The 20538-nt window shown below is 33.8% G+C and overlaps 1 protein-coding gene and 1 pseudogene across 1 annotated transcript; one reads left to right on the top strand and one right to left on the bottom strand.

Moving 5' to 3' along the window:
* Positions 1 to 4537: 4537 nt before the first annotated feature.
* On the top strand, positions 4538 to 6403 carry LOC120134400. The gene is made up of 3 exons (XM_039150835.1): positions 4538 to 4913; positions 5259 to 5427; positions 6343 to 6403. Exons 1-3 carry the CDS (start codon positions 4538 to 4540, stop codon positions 6401 to 6403), a joined length of 606 nt encoding a protein of 201 aa, XP_039006766.1.
* Positions 6404 to 16771: 10368 nt separating this feature from the next.
* LOC120134407 lies at positions 16772 to 19185 on the bottom strand (annotated as a pseudogene).
* Positions 19186 to 20538: the final 1353 nt, after the last annotated feature.

Raw genomic sequence — 20538 nt, forward strand, 5'->3', positions numbered from 1 at the left:
GATTGGAAATATGAAAAAGGCTTAAAATCTTACCTTTGGTTTTAACCCTAGGAAAGGAAGAATAAGAAGAAGAAGAAAGATGGTGGGAAAAAGAGTATGAAAGAAATAAATAAGCTCATCTTTTATAAAAATGAGAAAATTACACGATTGATCCTTCTCTATTTTCCAAAATTTAAAAACTCTATTTTTGACTAATTGGTCTCCGAACTGAATCCAATTAAACGCAACGACTTAAAATATGAATTTTACGAGGTGCACTTACCTCTCAGTTAAACTTGAAACTACTAACCTAGAATTTGGGGTGTTACATATCTCCCTTAGAAACGGTCAACCAAAAAACAGCACCAAACACACTAAGCAGACCCCAAAGATGGACACCTTGATTCAACATCAACAAGTGCCAGGCGGCATAGGGGTTATAAACTCCTCATAGCGGCAGAGAACTTGAGAACCAAGTCTAAAGTACTACAGCCATAAAAATACCCATGAACAAGCACCACACCTGAGCAGCAAGAAGAGGAAGTTTCCCTAATAAACATTCAAATAGAGAGCTGTGCCATCCAAAATAAGCATACCCCAGCATGGACATCACGATTCAGCGCCAACAACCAAAAGGTAACATTAAGGATTCAATCTTGTCTGCAGCAACAGTCATAAGATCAAGTCCACAGCAATAACACCGCAGAATTGAATTATCAAGCCCTAATACAACCAACCGGAAAACATTTGAGAGGGCTACCAAAATCTACTCCTGAATAGGAATCAGACTTCTACACTAGGAAACTAATACACAGAGGGGATCAAAAGCTTCATACGAACCTCAAACTAAGACACTGCACAAACTTCCAGTAAGCAAATTAACGAACAACATCAACTTTGGACCCTTCAAAAATAACAAAAATAACAGCACGATCTATAAGAAACACGACCCCCAACCAACTACATAAAGAAAATCAACCACCCTCGGCACCAGACGCCAAAAGACATTGGAGCAATCAATAATTGGCTATAATGAATCTAACAAATTTTAACACTGAGGATCACCAGGACCATAATCTGCTTGTTTTGACTGACTTGGGACTCCAGATGAAATTTGCAATCAGCTTGTTTAACTTTGAAACAACCAAACCAAGCATCTTAAACAAAAGATATAAATCGGTAAATTAACTAGAACAGATTTAACAAAGCTAAGACGACCCTTTCCACCCATCAAGTCTATCAATAATCGACTTCCACATATCTGTAGAGTTCCTTCTCTGGCCCAATGGAAGGCCAAGATAAGTAGTTGGGAAGCAATCCCAGCCAAGAAGATTGCTTCTGCCCACTCCGACAATGATCTCTCAGAAATATTAATCCCATATAACTTTGATTTCTTCATGTTAAGCTTTAAACCGGAGGCGACTTCAAACAACTTCAGAATTATCTTTGCATTTTTAATTGACTCTAAGTTGCCTTCAGAGAAAAGACGCGCAAATTACCTGAACCAACCGAGACAGTCTTTAATAACCCGCTTTCAACTACTTTGCCCAACACAGCACTCACAGCTTCTTCAATAGGGATGGACCTAGAAGAGAGCGAGAGGGAAGGTCGCCTCCTAAAAATTTAAAATTACTATATATTTTAAAATTTTTGTATATTTTATATTGAAAATTTATTATCGCTCTAAAATTTTATAAGTTTAAATTCGTCTATGAAATTTTATAAGTTTAAGTTCACCTCTCCTAACATGCTTGAATCGATTCGAAGGTTTGCAATTAACCAGAACTGCGAAGAACAAAGTCGAATACATGCTTGAATCTACTTCCTCCATCTCTTTCCAAACCCCATCTTTCTCAATTCAAAATCCAAAAACCCCCGGTACATCGAATCATAAACCTTCTTGAAATCGACTTTGAACACAACTGCTACCTTTTTTCCTTCTTCTAATATTATCAATGATTTCATTTACGACGAGGGAATAGTCTGCAATTTGTTTGTCAGCAGTAAAAGCAAATTGACATTCACTAACTATTTCATGCATACACCCAACAAGCCTCCTAGATAACACCCGAGCCAATATTTTATACATACTTCCCACATGAGAAATAGGATGAAAATCGTCAAGGTATTCCGGGGCAAATGTCTTTGGGATCAGCGTGATAAAGGACTGGTTGAAGTCCTTAATATTCAGTTTCCCACTAGAAGATCACTTTGTCTTATTATTGTTATGAAAAATAACACAAAATCAAACCTGAGGAAATAAAATAAAAGAAATTAAACTTCTTAAAGATAAGATAAAAAATATATAAAAAGAAAAATACTTGTTTATTTTAATCTTTTGATCAAAAACAAGTTGAGGTCTGACACCACACATTTTTATTAACACAGATTTTCAACCACTCCTTTGATACTCGAGTTCGTTGATTATTTGTATTTAATGATACAATAACTAGATGATAAACTACAGTAGCACAGTTACAGAGATCACAGACTATCCTTGCCTTCGCCTATCACCGAAAAACTAATGGAGAAAAACTTTTCTACTTCTGAACTTGTGAGATTTAAACTTTTCTGATATTTTAACATGTTCTGAATTATGTTTAACCTAGTAGGTTAGCACAGTACATAGAGAATTTCCAAGAGAGATTTACTCCAACCAGATATATTTTAATATTCAAATTTAAATAGATAATAATATATTTTAATTTGAAATATTTAAAAGATATAAGTACATTTTACTATTCAAACATAAAAAGGTATTATTTTAATTTAAAATATTTAATAGGATATAATTATCCTTTAATATTCAAAGTTAAATAGATAATAAATACATTTTAATTTGACATATTTAAAAAGAAAAATTATACTACTAATATTCAAATTTAAAACATCTTTTAATTTATAATATTCAAATTAAAAATATGAATTTAACTTAAACATTAAATCCATCGATAAAATCCACTCTTTTTCCAACTAATTCCGTTAATAAACTCTAAAAGAGTAGTGTCATAACCATTTTTTTTAAAACAATTAAATATTATTTTAAAAAACGATTATGACTTTAATTTGGATAAATTAGGTGATTTTGGATTAATTGGAATTAGATTGAAAGGAGTCACCATCAACCTTTGGGTTAGGTAGGTCGAATAACCTAAAAACGTCTTTTAGAAACAATTTTAAGGAAAATCATTTTTATAAGACAAAAATTAGTCCGCGTAACCAAAGATTCGATTTAAAACGGGTTCGGGAGTCGGTTACGTGTGGGGAAGGATTAGCACCCCACAACGCCCAAAAACCGGTACTATATCGCTTACACGTTATCGTAAATGGTGAAAATTACAAATCGAATATAAAATTAAAAGATGATTCGTTTATTGAATTATAATTAATTTGCTTCGAATTAATTAATTACAAAAAAATTCTTTAACTTGAAAGGAAATATCGAAATTAGCAATCCCCCATTGGGAAAACTAATTCGACTATTTCTTATCAATAAAAAAATATTCCCTCATTGATAGATTGTAGAAAATACGAATCGAATATAAAATTGATAATCAACATTTGCATAAGTTAAATCACTATTTAGTAATATGCATCACATTGTTTAACTTGAAATAAAGGAATTAATTAGCAAAATAATATCGATTTTATTTCAAGTTCACATTTTGTTCAAATGTCGTATCGGATTGCAATGCTTCGATCAAGCAAGGCTTTACGATTCGACTATTTCAACCATGGATAAAATACAATGGAAATAAATGTAATTAAAAATAAAAAATAACATGATCACATTAAATAGAATTGAAAACATTATTTACATAATACACATAACCATAAAAATAAGTAAAATACATTCATACATAAATGACTAGCATAAAAAACATTACAAACTAAAATGAAATCATTAAAATACAAATATTTACAAGACTAAAATAAAATTAACATAAATTTGAAGGACTAAAATAATAAAAACATAAACTAAAGGGACTAAAATGGAAAAAAATAAAAACTTAGGGAGTAAAACAGTAAAACAGAAACCTAGAGGACTAAAATGTCAACAACATAAATTTACATGGCTAAAACAGCAAAATGGAAACTTAAAGGGTATAAATAGAAAATATAGACATTTGAAGGGTTCAAACTGAAAAATAGAAATTTTAATGACCTAATCAGAAAATATAAACATACCAGAGCCCTAATCTACATTTTAAACAAATTCAGACACTAGGAATGAAAATAACCCAACAATGAAACTTAAGACTAAAATGCAATGAATCACAAACATAAAGGCCGAATCATAATTAAACCCAAATATAACATAGGGACAAAAATGAAATAATAGCAAATATTATGACCAAAATCAAATAATAACCAGAATAGCATAGTAGGTAATAACAGGACTCAAACATAAGTAATGAAAAATAAAGGCTCGAAATCAAAGAAATATGAACTTCATTTAATGGTTGAAACATGTGATTACAAAGTATTGGGGACCTAACATGTAGTTAACCCATACGCACAATTGCAGATACACCTTTGGTAAAACGGTGTCGCATTGATGGCCAAATATAAGGCCAATATCAAGGCCTTAAACCGGCCATCTCCCTATTTCTCTCATTTTTCCATCTCTCTTAAAACAGAGAGCAAAACAATGCTCTCAACTTTTCCCCCTCTCAGCCTCTATCTCCGCCATGGAGAAAAAGTAGAGGAGCCACAACCGCCACACCCAGCAGCGATGGCTAGAGAAACCTTACCCGAGACACCATCTGGCCTTTCCCCTCCCCTCTCTTCGACAACCAGTTCTTTAATACCCACACAGAAACCAAAAACCCCTCCTATTCAAACCCTAAATCTAAGAAAGATGAAGGTTTTACCTTTGACGGTGGCTCCTTCTGACTCCGGTGAGGAAGCAACGAATAGATCTCTCCCTAAAGGTAAGATCTCACTTGGTTTTCTTCCTTTTCTGTTTTTATTTTTCCAAATGGTTTTTCTTTTCTGGTATTTGGTTCCGTATATTTTTTCATTTTGGGTAGATTTTTTTTTAAAAACCCTCTCCAGTTTTGAATGGAATCCGAATGATTGCATCTCACCCTTTTTATTTTTGCATGCGTGAGATGGCTTGATGATTTGATTTTCCTGCCATTTGATGGACTTGCCTTGAAACTGCTACCGATGGGATTACATTGAGATAGCATTTGTACTTGATTTCATTATTTTTATTTTGCTTGGTTGTTTGATATGATTTCGGGTCACTGTTGATGCAGATTTGTCATTGGCAGCGTGGACAGGCGGCGGCAGCAGGGACTGGCGGCGACAATGGCTATCTCTAGGGTTTCAGAAACCCTACAGAGTTGACACTGGATCGGGTCGGATCCAGATTTTGGGCCGGTTCGGGTTCGGGCTTCAATCGGGTGCTGGGTTGGCTGCTTGGTCTAATGTTGTAGTTGGGTTTGTATCTGTTTTGGGCTGAGTAGGCTTCTAATTTGGGCCTCGGGATTGGCCTGCAAAAAATGTAATAAAATATATTAATAATAATAATTAAATAAACGTAATAATAATAATAATAGATTAAAATTAAATAATAAAAAGAAAGATCCGGACAAAAATGGGTGTCTACAAGTAGTTCACAAAGCTTAAACTTTCTTGAAAAGCTGTTCACAAACATATCCTACTTTTGTTTCTATATCCAAATGCACTATTAGCTACCTCGTTTACAAATTCCTCAATGAATTGCCATACTCCAATAAAGTAAATGCATTCCCTTACTAGAAAAATACTCCAATATAGGATACCTCGTTTACTATTATCTCGTCTTCCTCCCTTTTCAAGCTTTAACTAAATCATTGTTTAAGAATTTTTCATCCAATCACATTCTTCTTCAAAGATGAGGCAATTTCTTCATTTTCCTATATTAAATCCTTGTGATTTTGTTTTTAGATTGATTCTTAATCATACAGTTGACATTTTAATTTTTAAATGGGAATTTTTTGCAAAAATCACAAAAAAGAAAATGGTGAAACCTAATTTTAAAAGTTAAATTTTAATTTCTATATAATTAGTAGTATGTTTCTATTATATTTGAAGATATTTGGATTTTTATAACAAATTAACAACAAATTTCTAAAAGAATCAATAAGATCAAGAGTGTGTATAATGCAATCTTTTAGGAAATATCTGAAAAGTAAGATTTTCGAGTTTCAAGTTGATTTAAATGTTTAGAATGATGTTGTTTCGAGTTGTTTTAAATCAATTCTAAGCAATAGGTTTAGGTTTGTAATGATTTGGAAAGATTTTGCCGATTCTAGGTAATTTTACTGTTCTAAGACTAAAATTAATGAAATTTGGAAATCATTATGTTTTCAGATATGCCATTGTTGTTCTTGGTGTGCTATTGATGTTTGAATATCGTGGGGTGCAGGAGTGAAACTGAGAATTTATTATAGCGGTTTTAAAATATTTTTTATTTTTCATAAATATAATTTTTTATTTGAGGAGATATGAATTTTTTTTCTCTATTTATTTTTTAATATATATATTATTTTAATATTAATACCATGGTGTGGTGATAATAATGTTAGAATATTTTAAAGCTTGTCAGAGGATCAAAGGAAGAACAGATATATTAAAGTGAAAGATAAAAAGGTGATTTAAGTGCTTCGAAAGGTTTCAGTGAATATTTAAAATTATTATGAGTTTGTACAATTCATTGTGTTATTTAGTAATATGCTAATTCTCATTTCTAATTTCTCTGATAAGTGTTTCCCATCTTTCTATCTTATTTGATTTTTTTTAATTAATCACTGATATCTGATCTATTGATCGATTAATCCAGTTCGGGTACTGCAGAGGTGAGGACGATCCTTTCAACCTAGTTTGCTTCATTCGCAAATGTCAGGATTCAAACCTCTGACATTGCTTAAGAGACCTAGTGTCTCATCCTATTAAACCAACTGATTGCTGATATTTGATTACTTTTTGATACACATAATATGACATGCGTATACTGTATACTATAATTTCAAACAATTTAATAGGGGTTGAAAGTTAATAGTAAATAAATTAAGAAAATCATTGATAAATAATATTTTATAATCATTCAAAAATATTAAAAAATAATAACTTCAAAATAATGAATTATACATTTTAAAATAAACATGTATGTGAAAATGTGAATTATACATGCGAGAAGCAAACAAATCTTGGTCTGGGATCGTCATCTATAACAATGAAGGTCATATAATGGGGGCATGTAGACGAAGGGTGATCAGGATTACCTTTGTTTTTGCGGCAGAGGCGATGGCGGCCGTTCACGCAATACAACTGGTGAAGGATCTGGAGTTTCAAAGGGTTATCTTAGAGGGGGATGCAAGATCAGTGATCCAAAAACTCTCATCGGAGGCTTTGGACAGGTTGGAGATAAGTGCATTTACGTGGGAAGCTCGGAGGTGTGTTGAAAGACTGACGGAGTACAGCTTCCGTTTTGTTCCCCGCTCAGGCAATCAAGCATCTCATCTTTTGGCCAATGATTCGTCTGTGGGTTCAGTGGATCTCTATTTGGGTGGAAGAAGCTCCTCGTTGGGTCATACACCAATTGACGATGGACAGACGATGTGATTACTAGGTTTCATGGGGGTAGCGACGGTTAAGACGCTTTGGAAGAAGCTCCTCGTTGGGTCATACACCAATCGACGATGGACAGACGATGTGATTACTAGGTTTCATGGGGTAGCGACGGTTAAGACGCTTTGGAAGAAGCTCCTCGTTGGGTCATACACCAATCGACGATGGACAGACGATGTGATTACTAGGTTTCATGGGGGTAGCGACGGTTAAGACGCTTTGGAAGAAGCTCCTCGTTGGGTCATACACCAATCGACGATGGACAGACGATGTGATTACTAGGTTTCATGGGGGTAGCGACGGTTAAGACGCTTTGGAAGAAGCTCCTCGTTGGGTCATACACCAATCGACGATGGACAGACGATGTGATTACTAGGTTTCATGGGGTAGCGACGGTTAAGACGCTTTTGAAGAAGCTCCTCGTTGGGTCATACACCAATCGACGATGGACAGACGATGTGATTACTAGGTTTCATGGGGGTAGCGACGGTTAAGACGCTTTTGAAGAAGCTCCTCGTTGGGTCATACACCAATCGACGATGGACAGACGATGTGATTACTAGGTTTCATGGGGGTAGCGACGGTTAAGACGCTGGTTGGAAGAAGCTCCTCGTTGGGTCATACACCAATCGATATATATATATATATATATATATATATATTATTCTCTTTTCAATAAAGGCGATCTTTTTGTTCAATTTTTTATTTAATATATTATGTGCATCTTAAAATTATATTATGATTTTAAATATTTATTTATTTTTAAAAAATCTAATAGTATTTTTATTTTTAATATAATTTTAATATTTATTTTTTATAATTTTTTAATATTTAAAGTTTTAAATAAATTTTCATTTTTTCTTAAGCCTTCTAATTTTTCAAAACAAATTATTAAACTTTATATAATTTTTATAAAAAAAATCAACTAAACCTTTAAATTTTTTAAAAGATCAATTAATTCCTTTTATCATATAATTATTTACACGTAAACGGTCATATAAACATTATGAATTGATATATCAATATTATTAATTGTTACGTCAATATCAAAACGATTAATTATGATTTTCGCCAGTCAAAGTATCACAATATTTTTTTTCACAATTTCAGAATCAAAATAGATGCAAAATAAATTTAGGATCACGATTTTTCTTTATAAAAATAAGATGACCTATAAACCTTGTTTTATTTTTTGGTAATCTATAAGATCTATCACTTATATTTCAATTTTGTTCTTTTCGACCATCAATTTAAAAAGAAAATAATATTTTAATTACTTATGTTACTAATTTGTTACATATTAATCATTGAATCATTAGTTTTCATTTTTCTAATAATATAATAAATTAAAATAATTAACGTTTAATCTAAATCTTCAACTTTTAAAATATTAATTTTCATCCTATATTTTTGAGAGAGAAATTACTCTCTCAATTAACTTTCTCCAAAAAGGAACAAGTATCTTCTCTAATTTAAGTCATAGAATTATTGCGGCCGCCTCCTTCAATCGAAATCCATATAATCTCCGATATCTCTATGAAATCCAAAATGTAAAGATATGTTAGATTTGTCTAGAAATTAAGTTGACAAGTTGGAAATTTTATCTTGGTTGGTGGTCAAGTTATTGGAAATTTCATCTTGGTTGGTGGCCAAACTTTGAACATGTGAATTTCATATTTGGTGGCTAACTTGTACACATTAGAAAATTCTTTGGTAGGTGGCCAAACTTTGAACATGTTGTTCTTAAAACTCAACTATAAATAAGCCTAAGTATTTCAATTAGAAATCATCCCAAAAACAAGTTCTCTCTTCCTCTTGTATTCTTCATTCTCCCACTTTGGGAATTCTAAAGAATTCCATTTGTTGTAATATTGGCGATATAGTGAAGTTATCATCCGGTGTGGTGCCCGAGGAGTAGACGATATTCTCGTCGAACCTCATAAATTTGGTGTGTTCTCTCCTTTATTGTTTTTATTCGGTTCTTTTCCATTGCATTTCAATATTCAATAGTTTGACATGTTTATCCGCTGTGCAATCTTTGGTGGTTTTAATCTTGACATTTTAGGTCAATTTTAAAACTACGTTCGTGTGGGAAATAACCCGTTTTCCCCAACAATTGGCATCAGAGCTTCGGTTAAGGTTATCCTGGTGGTTCTGTTACTAAAAAGATACAGTTCGTGATATTGAATATTGTTCGTTAGAATTAAAATTCCAAAATACGGATCAGTTGAGACATCAAGCTCTTCATCTGGACCGGTGAGGAGGGTGATGTCAAATACAAATTTCTCGGTGGAGTTGTTCGATGGATCCAGTCATTTTGGCATGTGGCAAGGCGAGGTGTTAGACGTTTTATTCCAACAAGGTCTAGACATCTCCATTGAGGAAGAAAAGCTCGAATATATGGAGGAGAAAGAATGGGGAACAATCAATCATTTGGCGTGCAGCACGATTCGATCTTGTCTTTCCAGGGAGCAGAAGTATGGCTACAAGAACGAGACTTCTGCAAGTAAGATGTGGAAAGCTTTGGAGGAAAAATTCCTGAAGAAAAGCTCTCAGAATCGTCTCCACATGAAGAAAAGATTGTTCAGATTTGATTATCAACCAGGCACCAGTATGAATGAACACATCACTGCGTTCAATGAGCTAGTGGAAGACTTATTGGGCATGAATGAAACCTTTAAAGATGAAGATTTGGCTTTGATGTTGTTGTCATCTCTTCCAGATGAATTTGAGCACCTTGAGACAACGTTACTTCTTGGTAAGGATAATGTTACCCTTAAAGATGTAACTGTTGCTTTGTATAGTTATGAACTCAGGAAGAAAACAAAAAAGGAGAGCAAGTACGAAGCAGCGGAGGCCATGGTGGCAAGAGGTCGCTCGAAAAGTCAAAAGCCAAAGTAGAGAGGGAGATCAAAGTCGAAGTCCAGACTGGGAAAAGATGAATGTGCCTTTTGTCATGAGAAAGGCCATTGGAAGAAAGATTGTCCAAAGCTGAAGAAGAAAGGAAAAGCTGCTCCATATGCATGTGTGTTGCAGAGCATGATGCACATGACTCTGACATATAATTGATTGCTTCATCAACAATATTCCATTCCGATGAGTGGATATTAGATTCGGGTTGCACCTATCATATGTCCCCTAATCGGGAGTGGTTCTCCGATTTAGTGGAACTAAATGCAGGAGTTGTTTATATGGGCAATGACAATGCCTGTAAAACTGTTGGGATAGGTTCAATTCGATTGAAGAATCAAGATGGATCAACCAGAGTTCTGATGGATGTCTGATACATGCCCAGTTTGAAGAAAAATCTCATCTCGTTGGGAGCCTTGGAATCTAAAGGCTCAGTAGTCACTATGAGAGATGGAGTTTTAAAAGTCACATATGGCGCACTTGTGATGATGAAGGGCATCAGGAAAAATAATTTGTATTACTACGAAGGTAGTACAATTATTGGAGCAGTTGCAGCAGCTTCCGGAGGTGATGATTTGGACGCAACCCAGTTGTGGCATATGCGGTTGGGACATGCTGGAGAGAAATCCTTGCAAATTCTGGCAAAGAAAGGAATATTGAAAGGTGAAAAGGCTTGCAAATTGAACTTTTGCGAGCATTGTGGTTCTGGGAAAGCAGAAGAGAGTAAAGTTTGGCACCACTATACATAATACAAAAGGTATTGTAGATTATATTCACTTAGATGTATGGGGTCCTTCAAAGGCATCGTCTTTGGGAGGAAACCATTATTTTGTAACTTTTGTAGATGACTTTTCCAGAAGAGTTGGGGTGTATCCGATGAAGTCTAAAGATGAAGTGCTTCAAATTTTCCTGAAATGGAAAAATATGATCGAGAACCAGACTGGTAGAAAGATCAAATGTCTTAGGACGGATAATGGAGGGGAATATAAAAGTGACCCATTCTTTGACGTTTGCCATGAGTATGCTATTGTTCGACACTTCACTGTTAGACAAACACCACAACAGAATGGGGTGGCAGAGCGTATGAATCGAACACTATTGGAGAAAGTTCGATGTATGTTGTCTAATGCTGTGTTAGGCAAGGCATTTTGGGCTGAGGCTGTGACATATGCTGGCCATCTCATTAATCGTCTGCCGTCATCAGCGATAGGAGAAAAAACACCATTGGAGGTATGGTCTAGAAAACCTGCTACTGATTATGATTCCTTACATGTATTTGGATCCACTTCTTATTATCATGTGAAGGAATCCAAGCTTGATCCGAGAGAAAAGAAGACTCTCTTTATGGGAATCACCCATGGAGTGAAGGGATTCCGCCTTTGGTGTTTAGACACCAAGAAGATAATTTGTAGCAGATATGTTACCTTTGATGAATCTGCCCTAGTAAAGAAGGTAACAAGTGAAGCTGTCCAGACAAGTAGTACTCCGCAGCAGGTGGAGCATACTCCAAAACAGGTGGAGTTTTAGCAGACGATGATCCCAGAAGTTGATGCAGCTGATTCTTCAACTCCAATAGAAGAATCAGAAGATGAAGAGGTTCAAACCCAAGAACCATTGGAGACACCAGAACCACTTGTAGTTACAAGGCCAAGGAGAGAAATTCGTAGACCTGCTCGATTTGTTGATATGGTGGCCTATGCTCTTCCAGTTGTTGATGATGATATCCCTATCACTTACCAAGAAGCAATACAAAGCTTGGAAAGTGATAAGTGAAAAAGTGCCATGGATGAAGAAATGCAATCTCTCCAAAAGAACAACACTTGGAAACTGGCACAATTACCGAAAGATAAAAGAGCCATTGGATGCAAGTGGGTATTTGTAAAGAAAGATGGATCTCATAGCAAGAACGATGTTCGCTACAAGGCACGGTTGGTAGCTAAAGGCTATGCTCAAAAGGAGGGAATCGACTGCAATGAAATATTTTCCCCTGTTGTGAAGCATTCCTCCATTAGAATATTGTTGGCATTGGTAGCACAGTTGAATTTGGAGCTAGCTCAACTTGATGTAAAGATGGCTTTCTTGCACGGTGATTTAGAAGAAGAGATCTATATGACTCAGCCAGAAGGATACAAAGATGGTGGTTGTGAGAAATGAGTTTGTAAGCTGAACAAATCACTATATGGATTGAAGCAATCTCCGAGGCAGTGGTACAAGCGATTTGATAGCTTTATGAGGAGGCAAAAGTATACTAGAAGCAAATATGATCATTGTGTGTATTTACAAAAGCTCAAAGATGGATCTTTCATTTATCTTCTCTTGTACGTTGACGATATGTTGATCGCTTTGAAGAGTTAAAAGGAGATAGATAAATTAAAGGCTCAGTTGAATCAAGAGTTTGAGATGAAAGATCTAGGTGAGGCCAAGAAGATTCTTGGTATGGAGATAAGCAGAGATAGACAGAGAGGGAAATTTTGTTTAACACAGAAACAGTATCTGAGAAAGGTATTACAATGTTTTGGCATGAATGAAAATACCAAACATGTAAGTATCCCATTGGCTTCTCATTTGAAACTTAGTTATCAATTATCTCCTAAAACTAACGAAGAACGAGTGTATATGGCAAAAGTTCCATATGCTAATCCAGTTGGGAGCTTGATGTATGCAATGGTGTGTACGCGTCTTGACATTTCACAAGCAGTTGGAGTTGTGAACAGGTACATGCATGATCCTGGATAAGGACATTGACATTCTGTGAAATGGATTGTACGGTATCTCCAACAAATCGTGGATGTTGGTTTAGTTTTTGAACATGATGAAGCACTTGGTCAGTGTGTGGTTGGATATGCTGATTCCGATTATGCTGGTGATTTAGATAAGCGTCGATCAACTACTGGGTATTTGTTTACTCTTGCTAAAGCCCTAGTAAGTTGGAAGTCTACATTGCAATCTATGGTGGCCTTGTCTACTACAGAGGCAGAATACATGGCAGTTTCAGAGGCTGTAAATGAAGCAATTTGGCTTAACGGGTTGATGGAAGACTTGGAAGTTGTTCAAAGTCACATTAGTCTCTATTGTGACAGTCAGAGCGCTATTCACTTAGCGAAAAATCAAGTCTACCATTCAAGGACTAAGCATATCGACGTGAGGTATCACTTTGTGCGGGAGATCTTTGAAGAAGGAAAGATTCTACTTCAGAAAATTGTGACATCAGAAAATCCTGCAGATATGATGACCAGGGTGGTAACAGTAATCAAGTTCAATCATTGTTTGAACTTAATTAACATCCTGAAAGTATGAACACCTTCGGGTGTGTGGCGCTTGTGAGCGCAATTAGAGGCACTACAAATTTGGGGAGTTGAAGAAGTTGAGTAGACTTGGTAATTTCAAGCCAAGGTGGAGATTTGTTAGATTTGTCTAGAAATTAAGTTGACGAGTTGAAAATTTCATCTTGGTTGGTGGTCAACTTATTGGAAATTTCATCTTGGTTGGTGGCCAAACTTTGAACATGTGAATTTCATATTTGGTAGTTAACTTGAACACATTAGAAAATTCTTTGGTAGGTGGCCAAACTTTGAACATATTGTTCTTAAAACTCAACTATAAATAGGCCTAAGTATTTCCATTAGAAATCATCCCAAAAACAAGTTCTCTCTTCCTCTTGTATTCTTCATTCTCACACTTTGGGAATTCTAAAGAATTCCATTTGTTGTAATATTGGCGATATAATGAAGTTATCATCCGGTGTGCTGCCCGAGGAGTAGACGATATTCTCCTCGAACCTCGTAAATTTGGTGTTTTCTCTCCTTTATTGTTTTTATTCGGTTTTTTTCCATTGTGTTTCAATATTCAATAGTTTGACAGGTTTATCCGCTGTGCAACCTTTGGTGGTTTTAATCTTGACATTTTAGGTCAATTTTAAAACTACGTTCGTGTGGGAAATAACCCTTTTTTCCAAACAAAGATCATCAAATCAACATACCAAATACTCTGTAACATCTAATTTAAGTCATAGATTTATTCCTATATATATAATTTTTTTTATATTTTCATTAATAATTTATTTTCATTTTATACAACTTTATAAATTTATCACATACTAAAATTCTATAAATTTATCACCTAATATAAAATCTAAAAAAAATTTCTCTTACCATAAAATCATATATCCCTGCTTCCCTGCCCAATCCAAATTTGTTGAAAAATAATACTATTGGCTTAACAAATGGGCAGCAGAAAAGCAACAGCTTTCTTTTACAGAATCAGTAGAGTAATATGAATTAACTTTTAAAGTTTAAACCAAAACCCAAAATTTACAATTACCCAAAAATCCAACCAAAGGGATATTGAAATTTCATCAAAAAAATTAACAATAGAAAATAATAATTCATCACAAAATATCTGTCATTTTTATTTAAACATTCTGCAATCTGTCACCATGGTTCCTGATTCTCTACTTTACCTTACAAAAAACGTTCATTTTTGTTCTTTTTTGCTTTTACCTCGACCTTCGTTTCTTGACAATGGCGGCTGATCTCTGTGGTCGCTTCTTCCATGGCTCCATAACCGAGTCTCGAAACCTACGAGGTAAAACCTGAAACCTCCCTCTCTTTGATCTAACCACCGGCGAACCATCCGTCTCCTCTTCATTCACACTATAACCCCTCCCTGAAATCACCTTCGCCGCTTCGATTAGCAAATCCAACGAATCAGTAAACCCCGTAATCGCCGTTTTAACCTCGCTTTTTTGCATTTCCGTCACATCGGATGAAACGTCCGTGGCCGTTTTCTCCTGAATCTCTTCTTCTCCGCCATCTAGGCTTTTTCCGACAAAGCTATTCTCGGCTAAAGACTCGGATTTCTCTTCGCTTTCATCGTCCAGAAAAGAAGCCAATCTCAAGTTTAAGTCTATATCAAACCCTCTCTTCTCGAAAGGGTTTGGGGCAGATTCGCACGGCGGTGGGATTGTTGAGATTAAATGAAGAATCTTTGTGAGACAAGCTTGAGCTTTAGAACATGATCTTCCATAGTTTGCGTTAGTGGAGCAAGAGTATCTTACCTGATATTTGCAGCATAAAGAAGCCATTTTTGCAGTAAAAAACAAGAACCCAGCAACTCCTTTGTTTTCACATCTCACAAGGTTTTACCAAATTTTCCGAGAAAATTTAAGGTAGAAAAAAGGAAATGAATAGTGAGAGAGGGAGAGAGGGAGCAGAAGAAACAAACAAAGCTAAAGCATGCCCGATAATCTTTCGGCATTTAATAGTTGTAATTTTGCTTTCAGCTTGGTATTTTTTTACGATCTGATTATGAAATTAAGAAGATAAACTATATGTTTAGTCTCTGTATCATTACTTTTATTTTCTCTATAGTATTTAAATTTTGTTTTTTTTTCAAATTACGTATAATAGATTTCGTTATTAAAAATCTAAGGGTGCGTTTGGTTCACGGAATGTAAGATTACCAGTGAGAATGTAAAATTGTTAAAGAATAAGATTATTAAGAATGTTACATTACTATGTTTGGTTTGTTTGACATAAATATATAATTACAGTGTTTGGTTGAAAGAAAATGAGATTACTGGAATGTATATTTTACCAAATTATCCTTGTGCTATATGTGTTAACCAGTGAAATTCTAAATATTTAAATTAAAATATTCATATAAAAAGCATAAAAAATATTTTACTTTATTATTTTAAATTTATATACTTTTTAATAAAATTTATATATATTTTTTTATAAAATTTAAAAGATAATTGGGTAGAATAAAAGAGTAAATATATCACATATTATTTTAATTATAAATAATATTATTTTTTACATTAATTATCTAAAAATATATTAAAATTTTACATTATGATTTAACTAAACAAGCATATGAAAATTTTAATAGATGAACCATTTTACTCCTAAAGATTACAAAAGCTAAATTTTATAATTTAAACATTTTTTAAAATCAGAACAAAAACTAAAATTTATATTTATTCATTCAATAATTTCATCATTTTATTTTGAAGTTCTTGATTGAGGTTGTTATTATTATTCTCCCCTAGAGTGGTCTTCATTGTTGTTTAAAATTTGCTCTAGTTTGTGGTGTTGCAGAGTGGATTTGGAATTCCCGAAGATTGATGTTCGATTCGAAAATCTGACTGTTGAATTTTTTGTCCATGTTTGAAGCAGAGCATTAACAATCATTCCCAATTTTATTTTTAACATTGTCGAGGTAACAATTAATCCCTTTTTTAAAAGCACATATAATGCTTCTATTTCTTGTTCATCCCATTCCAGGGAATGCTTTGCCATCCCAATATAGTAAAACAATTTAAACCAGGCTTACGTGGAATAATGATCAACCTGGTATAAAGAATGAAAATTGAGAAGTAAATAGGTGTTCGGAACATAATTAAGTAAAAGTGCAAACTGAAGGATAAGAGATAAGCTTATGTTCTTTGTTTAGCTTACAGAACAAAAATAAGTATAACATTAACCATCAAAAACAACAACAACATTCAGACTTACAAAAGATAATAGCCATGATATTCTAAACTTAATCATATATGTTGCCTATATTATATACACAAAAAATTCTCCAAGTCAAAAGCATCATATATACCTAGTGAAGCTAGACAAAAAAGTTGGGACCATATTCTAAAGTCAAAATAAAAAAAAGATCGACATACAATCTCCATCATTTGCAGTTGTAAAATAAGAATTGTATCTGCAGACCACTGAAACCACATTGCCAGTTGCCAATGTTATATCCCAGAACAGAAGTATATTTCCAGGGAATTACTTACTGCCCCAACATATGGTAACATGAACTAACAGTAGAAAAATTCAGGATGAACTACCTTGACATGTCAATTTTTTGCCACTTTCCAAAATCCAAGCTAGAAAGCATAACAACATGCTTCTTTCCACTTGCAGCAGCAAAATTTGCCAAGTATTTGACAAATTCAACCATTCGCCCCTGTTTGGAATGACCATTCAAAGATCAAATCATTCAATCTACATTCAAGTTTTGTATAGCTTGAAAATGAAGGGGGGGGAAATTATTTGGAAGACAAATTTTAACAATGGCAAAAGGATACAGTTAGTTCACAATTGAATTTCAAATGGCATTATGATCCCTCAGTCAGGACAATCAGAAATGACCCAGCAATCGATTTAAAAGTAGTCATTCATTGCTTCAAGGTAATTGAAAGAAAATAATCCATTAGCATAGGACACCAATCCAGGAACTTAACTATATAAATTCAGAAAGTTTTATTAATGGGGTTCCCTGTATCGAACTGACTAATCATTTAGTTAACACAGTTACTTTCTAATAACGATTAAATAAAAAATAACAAGCAGTTTACAAGTAAATTCAATGGATGTTATCCTTCTAATTCAGTTTTAAGTAGTAAAACGACCTTAAATCGATGATGAGTATTCAATGTTAACTATCTCAGAAGGTCATGGAAGCAGAACATACTTGCAACAGGAAAATATAATCGAATCATTCTAACTATAATTGAAGCAATACCATAACAACTAGAGACCGCTGTTGGAGAAGAGTGAGATGACTGAAAGACGATTCGTAAGCTGAAAGATCAAGAAATGATGTACTCAAGTTCTAATATATTAGTCCAAGCTTACTATAACAAACAATATGAAAGGGGAGTAAAGTGAGCACCTTCGAGAGGAAGAGCAAGGTCGCCGTAAAGAATAGGGTATAAGCATCGTTTCCAACGCAGGGAAGCACAAAGAGATCATCTAAGTATCCAATTCTCTCAGCTTTCATTGATGCTACTAATAAATCCATTGCTAGCTGCCCCACATTCCAATAGACAGCGCCGGCTAAAACCTAAAAAAAAAGTTCAATTTTTTTTAATTGAAAACAAAAAGAAGTACCCTAAGGTAATGAACTGAGGGAGGGGGGAGGACAAACACTGAACGAACCAAAAGCAAAGTAGACAAACCTAACAACAGATTAGCAGATAGAGCTAGAGCACCATAGAAGAAGTTCGTTGGAGCAGTGATGGACAGATCTTCGCAACTCTCGCCAAATCGAAGAAGAAGAAATTTTGTTTCAGTCAGAACCAAGCTAACAGGAAGAAGGGTAATTTAGCCAACAGGACGGGAATAAACAAATACCTAAGGGAGATGTGGTATTTGGATTACCAGTTAAACAAAAACAAAAAAACCACTGTTGGTATTTAGTTTTTACCCTCACTTGGGAATATGACCTATCCAATCATGGTTATCTTAATTCGGGAAAAAATTCCTCTTAAGAATGAAGAAATCCGTGAACCAAACGGGTTGTAAAAGTGATATCAGCGTATTAATATAAAATATTGTCATATCCGTATTAAATATATACATATATTAAACTTAAAATGATAGAATATTAGATTAAACCATAAAATAAATATTAAGTATAATTTTAATGTAAATAAAATTTAAAATAATTTAAATATTAAACGTATAGTTTATTCGAAATAATATAACGCTAAAAGGAGAGATTTCTTCGTGGCATGTTTGATGCCAGCTGATTACCCTCGTGGCGGGATACTGTTGGATAGCAATGACACGTAAGTAACTGATGGTTGTCTTGTATACGGTTACGGCCTTGGTGCAAATCGGAATGCTGTCGTTTTCTCGAAAGCTTGTTGTACATGATATTTCTCACCATTGGTAATAATAATAATAATAATAATAATAATAATAATAATAATAATGATGATGATGATGATTATCTTATTAATCTCATTAACAATATGCTCTTTGACTGTAATATTCCATTAATTTCTCAATAATTCGTACGTTTTTTATTTTAAAAATTCGGATTTAGAATGATTTAGATCTTTTAAGAGTATAATGAAAATGAGTTTTAATTTAAAATGAAAAAAAAAATAAATGACTTGATAGAATATAGTATTATAACTATTCTTTATATACTAAGAATAATTATAATAATGTATAAATCAAGCGATCTTGATGGTAAAAAAATATTATTTCTTGAGGCTTTGGGCATTATAAATGTTAGGGATATGTCCTTTCAACTTCAAATGGTTGAGAATTATTTTTAAACATATACTATCTTATACTTATCATAAATTAATAAAAAAATTAAAATAATACTTCTTTTTATATTTTTTTAATGAGGTTTTTATTTTACTTAATAAAATTATGCATATATATATATATATATATATCAAACGCATAGTTTGACCTTAAAAATTAGTTTGAGTGAGATCATCTTAATCTGATCTTACCTATGACCATACATACTCCATACTCAAAGCTAGTCTATTTTAAAATTTATAAAAGATTATTATTATTATTTTAGAGAAAAATTGAACAGCTTGAAATTTAAAATAATTATTTTATTTTTACAAAGAGGATGTCACTACTCAAATTTTAATTTTTAATAAAAAAATTGAGTCATAAAATAACATTTATATCTTATATTAAATATAATAAACTGAACACATTAATAAATAAAATCACTTGAATTTAGATCATCTAATAAACATAACATTTAACAACCTGAAGAAAAAAATTATTAAATCGGTGTAATTTGGTGAAATTTAGTGGCTAAATTAAAATTTATGAAAACTTATAGGCCATTTTAGAAGTTGAAGGAAATTCAGGGACCAAGCCTTGAATTCCACCAAAGAGTGTCGTTAGGCTTGTATTATAAGCGTGTTTTCTGATTAAAACTAGAAAACACATGCTTTATTTGCTTAAAATTTCTTCCTCCCGTACCTTTACTTTCAAGCTCAATTCCGACGTCGTCCGACTTCCAATCGAAAAATTGAAACCACCATCGTGTTCATCGTCGACCCGTGATCAAAACCCAGTAAGCCAATTATAGCGAAGCGCTGCCAAACACGTAAATTTCGAGTCAAAGTCTCGATGTTTTTTTAGCACCATAGCCGGGAAAATCTTAAATTCATCTCCGATCGTTGATCGGTTTTCGACACCTCCCGCACCATCGTGTTCCTGTTGTCGTTCCGAGTCCGACGGTGTCGTCCTTGTCTCC

This window comes from Hibiscus syriacus, unplaced genomic scaffold, assembly GCF_006381635.1.
Source record: "Hibiscus syriacus cultivar Baekdansim isolate YM2019G1 unplaced genomic scaffold, ASM638163v2 tig00001818_pilon, whole genome shotgun sequence".
Classification (NCBI taxonomy): domain Eukaryota; kingdom Viridiplantae; phylum Streptophyta; class Magnoliopsida; order Malvales; family Malvaceae; genus Hibiscus; species Hibiscus syriacus.

Excerpts from the sequence above, each read along its gene's own strand:
- LOC120134400 (XM_039150835.1), top strand. The coding sequence starts at position 4,538 with ATGGCCAAATATAAGGCCAATATCAAGGCCTTAAACCGGCCATCTCCC. Across the intron at positions 4,914-5,258 it reads GAATAGATCTCTCCCTAAAG|CGTGGACAGGCGGCGGCAGC; the intron begins GTAAGATCTCAC and ends TGTCATTGGCAG. Across the intron at positions 5,428-6,342 it reads TGGTCTAATGTTGTAGTTGG|ATATGCCATTGTTGTTCTTG; the intron begins GTTTGTATCTGT and ends TTATGTTTTCAG.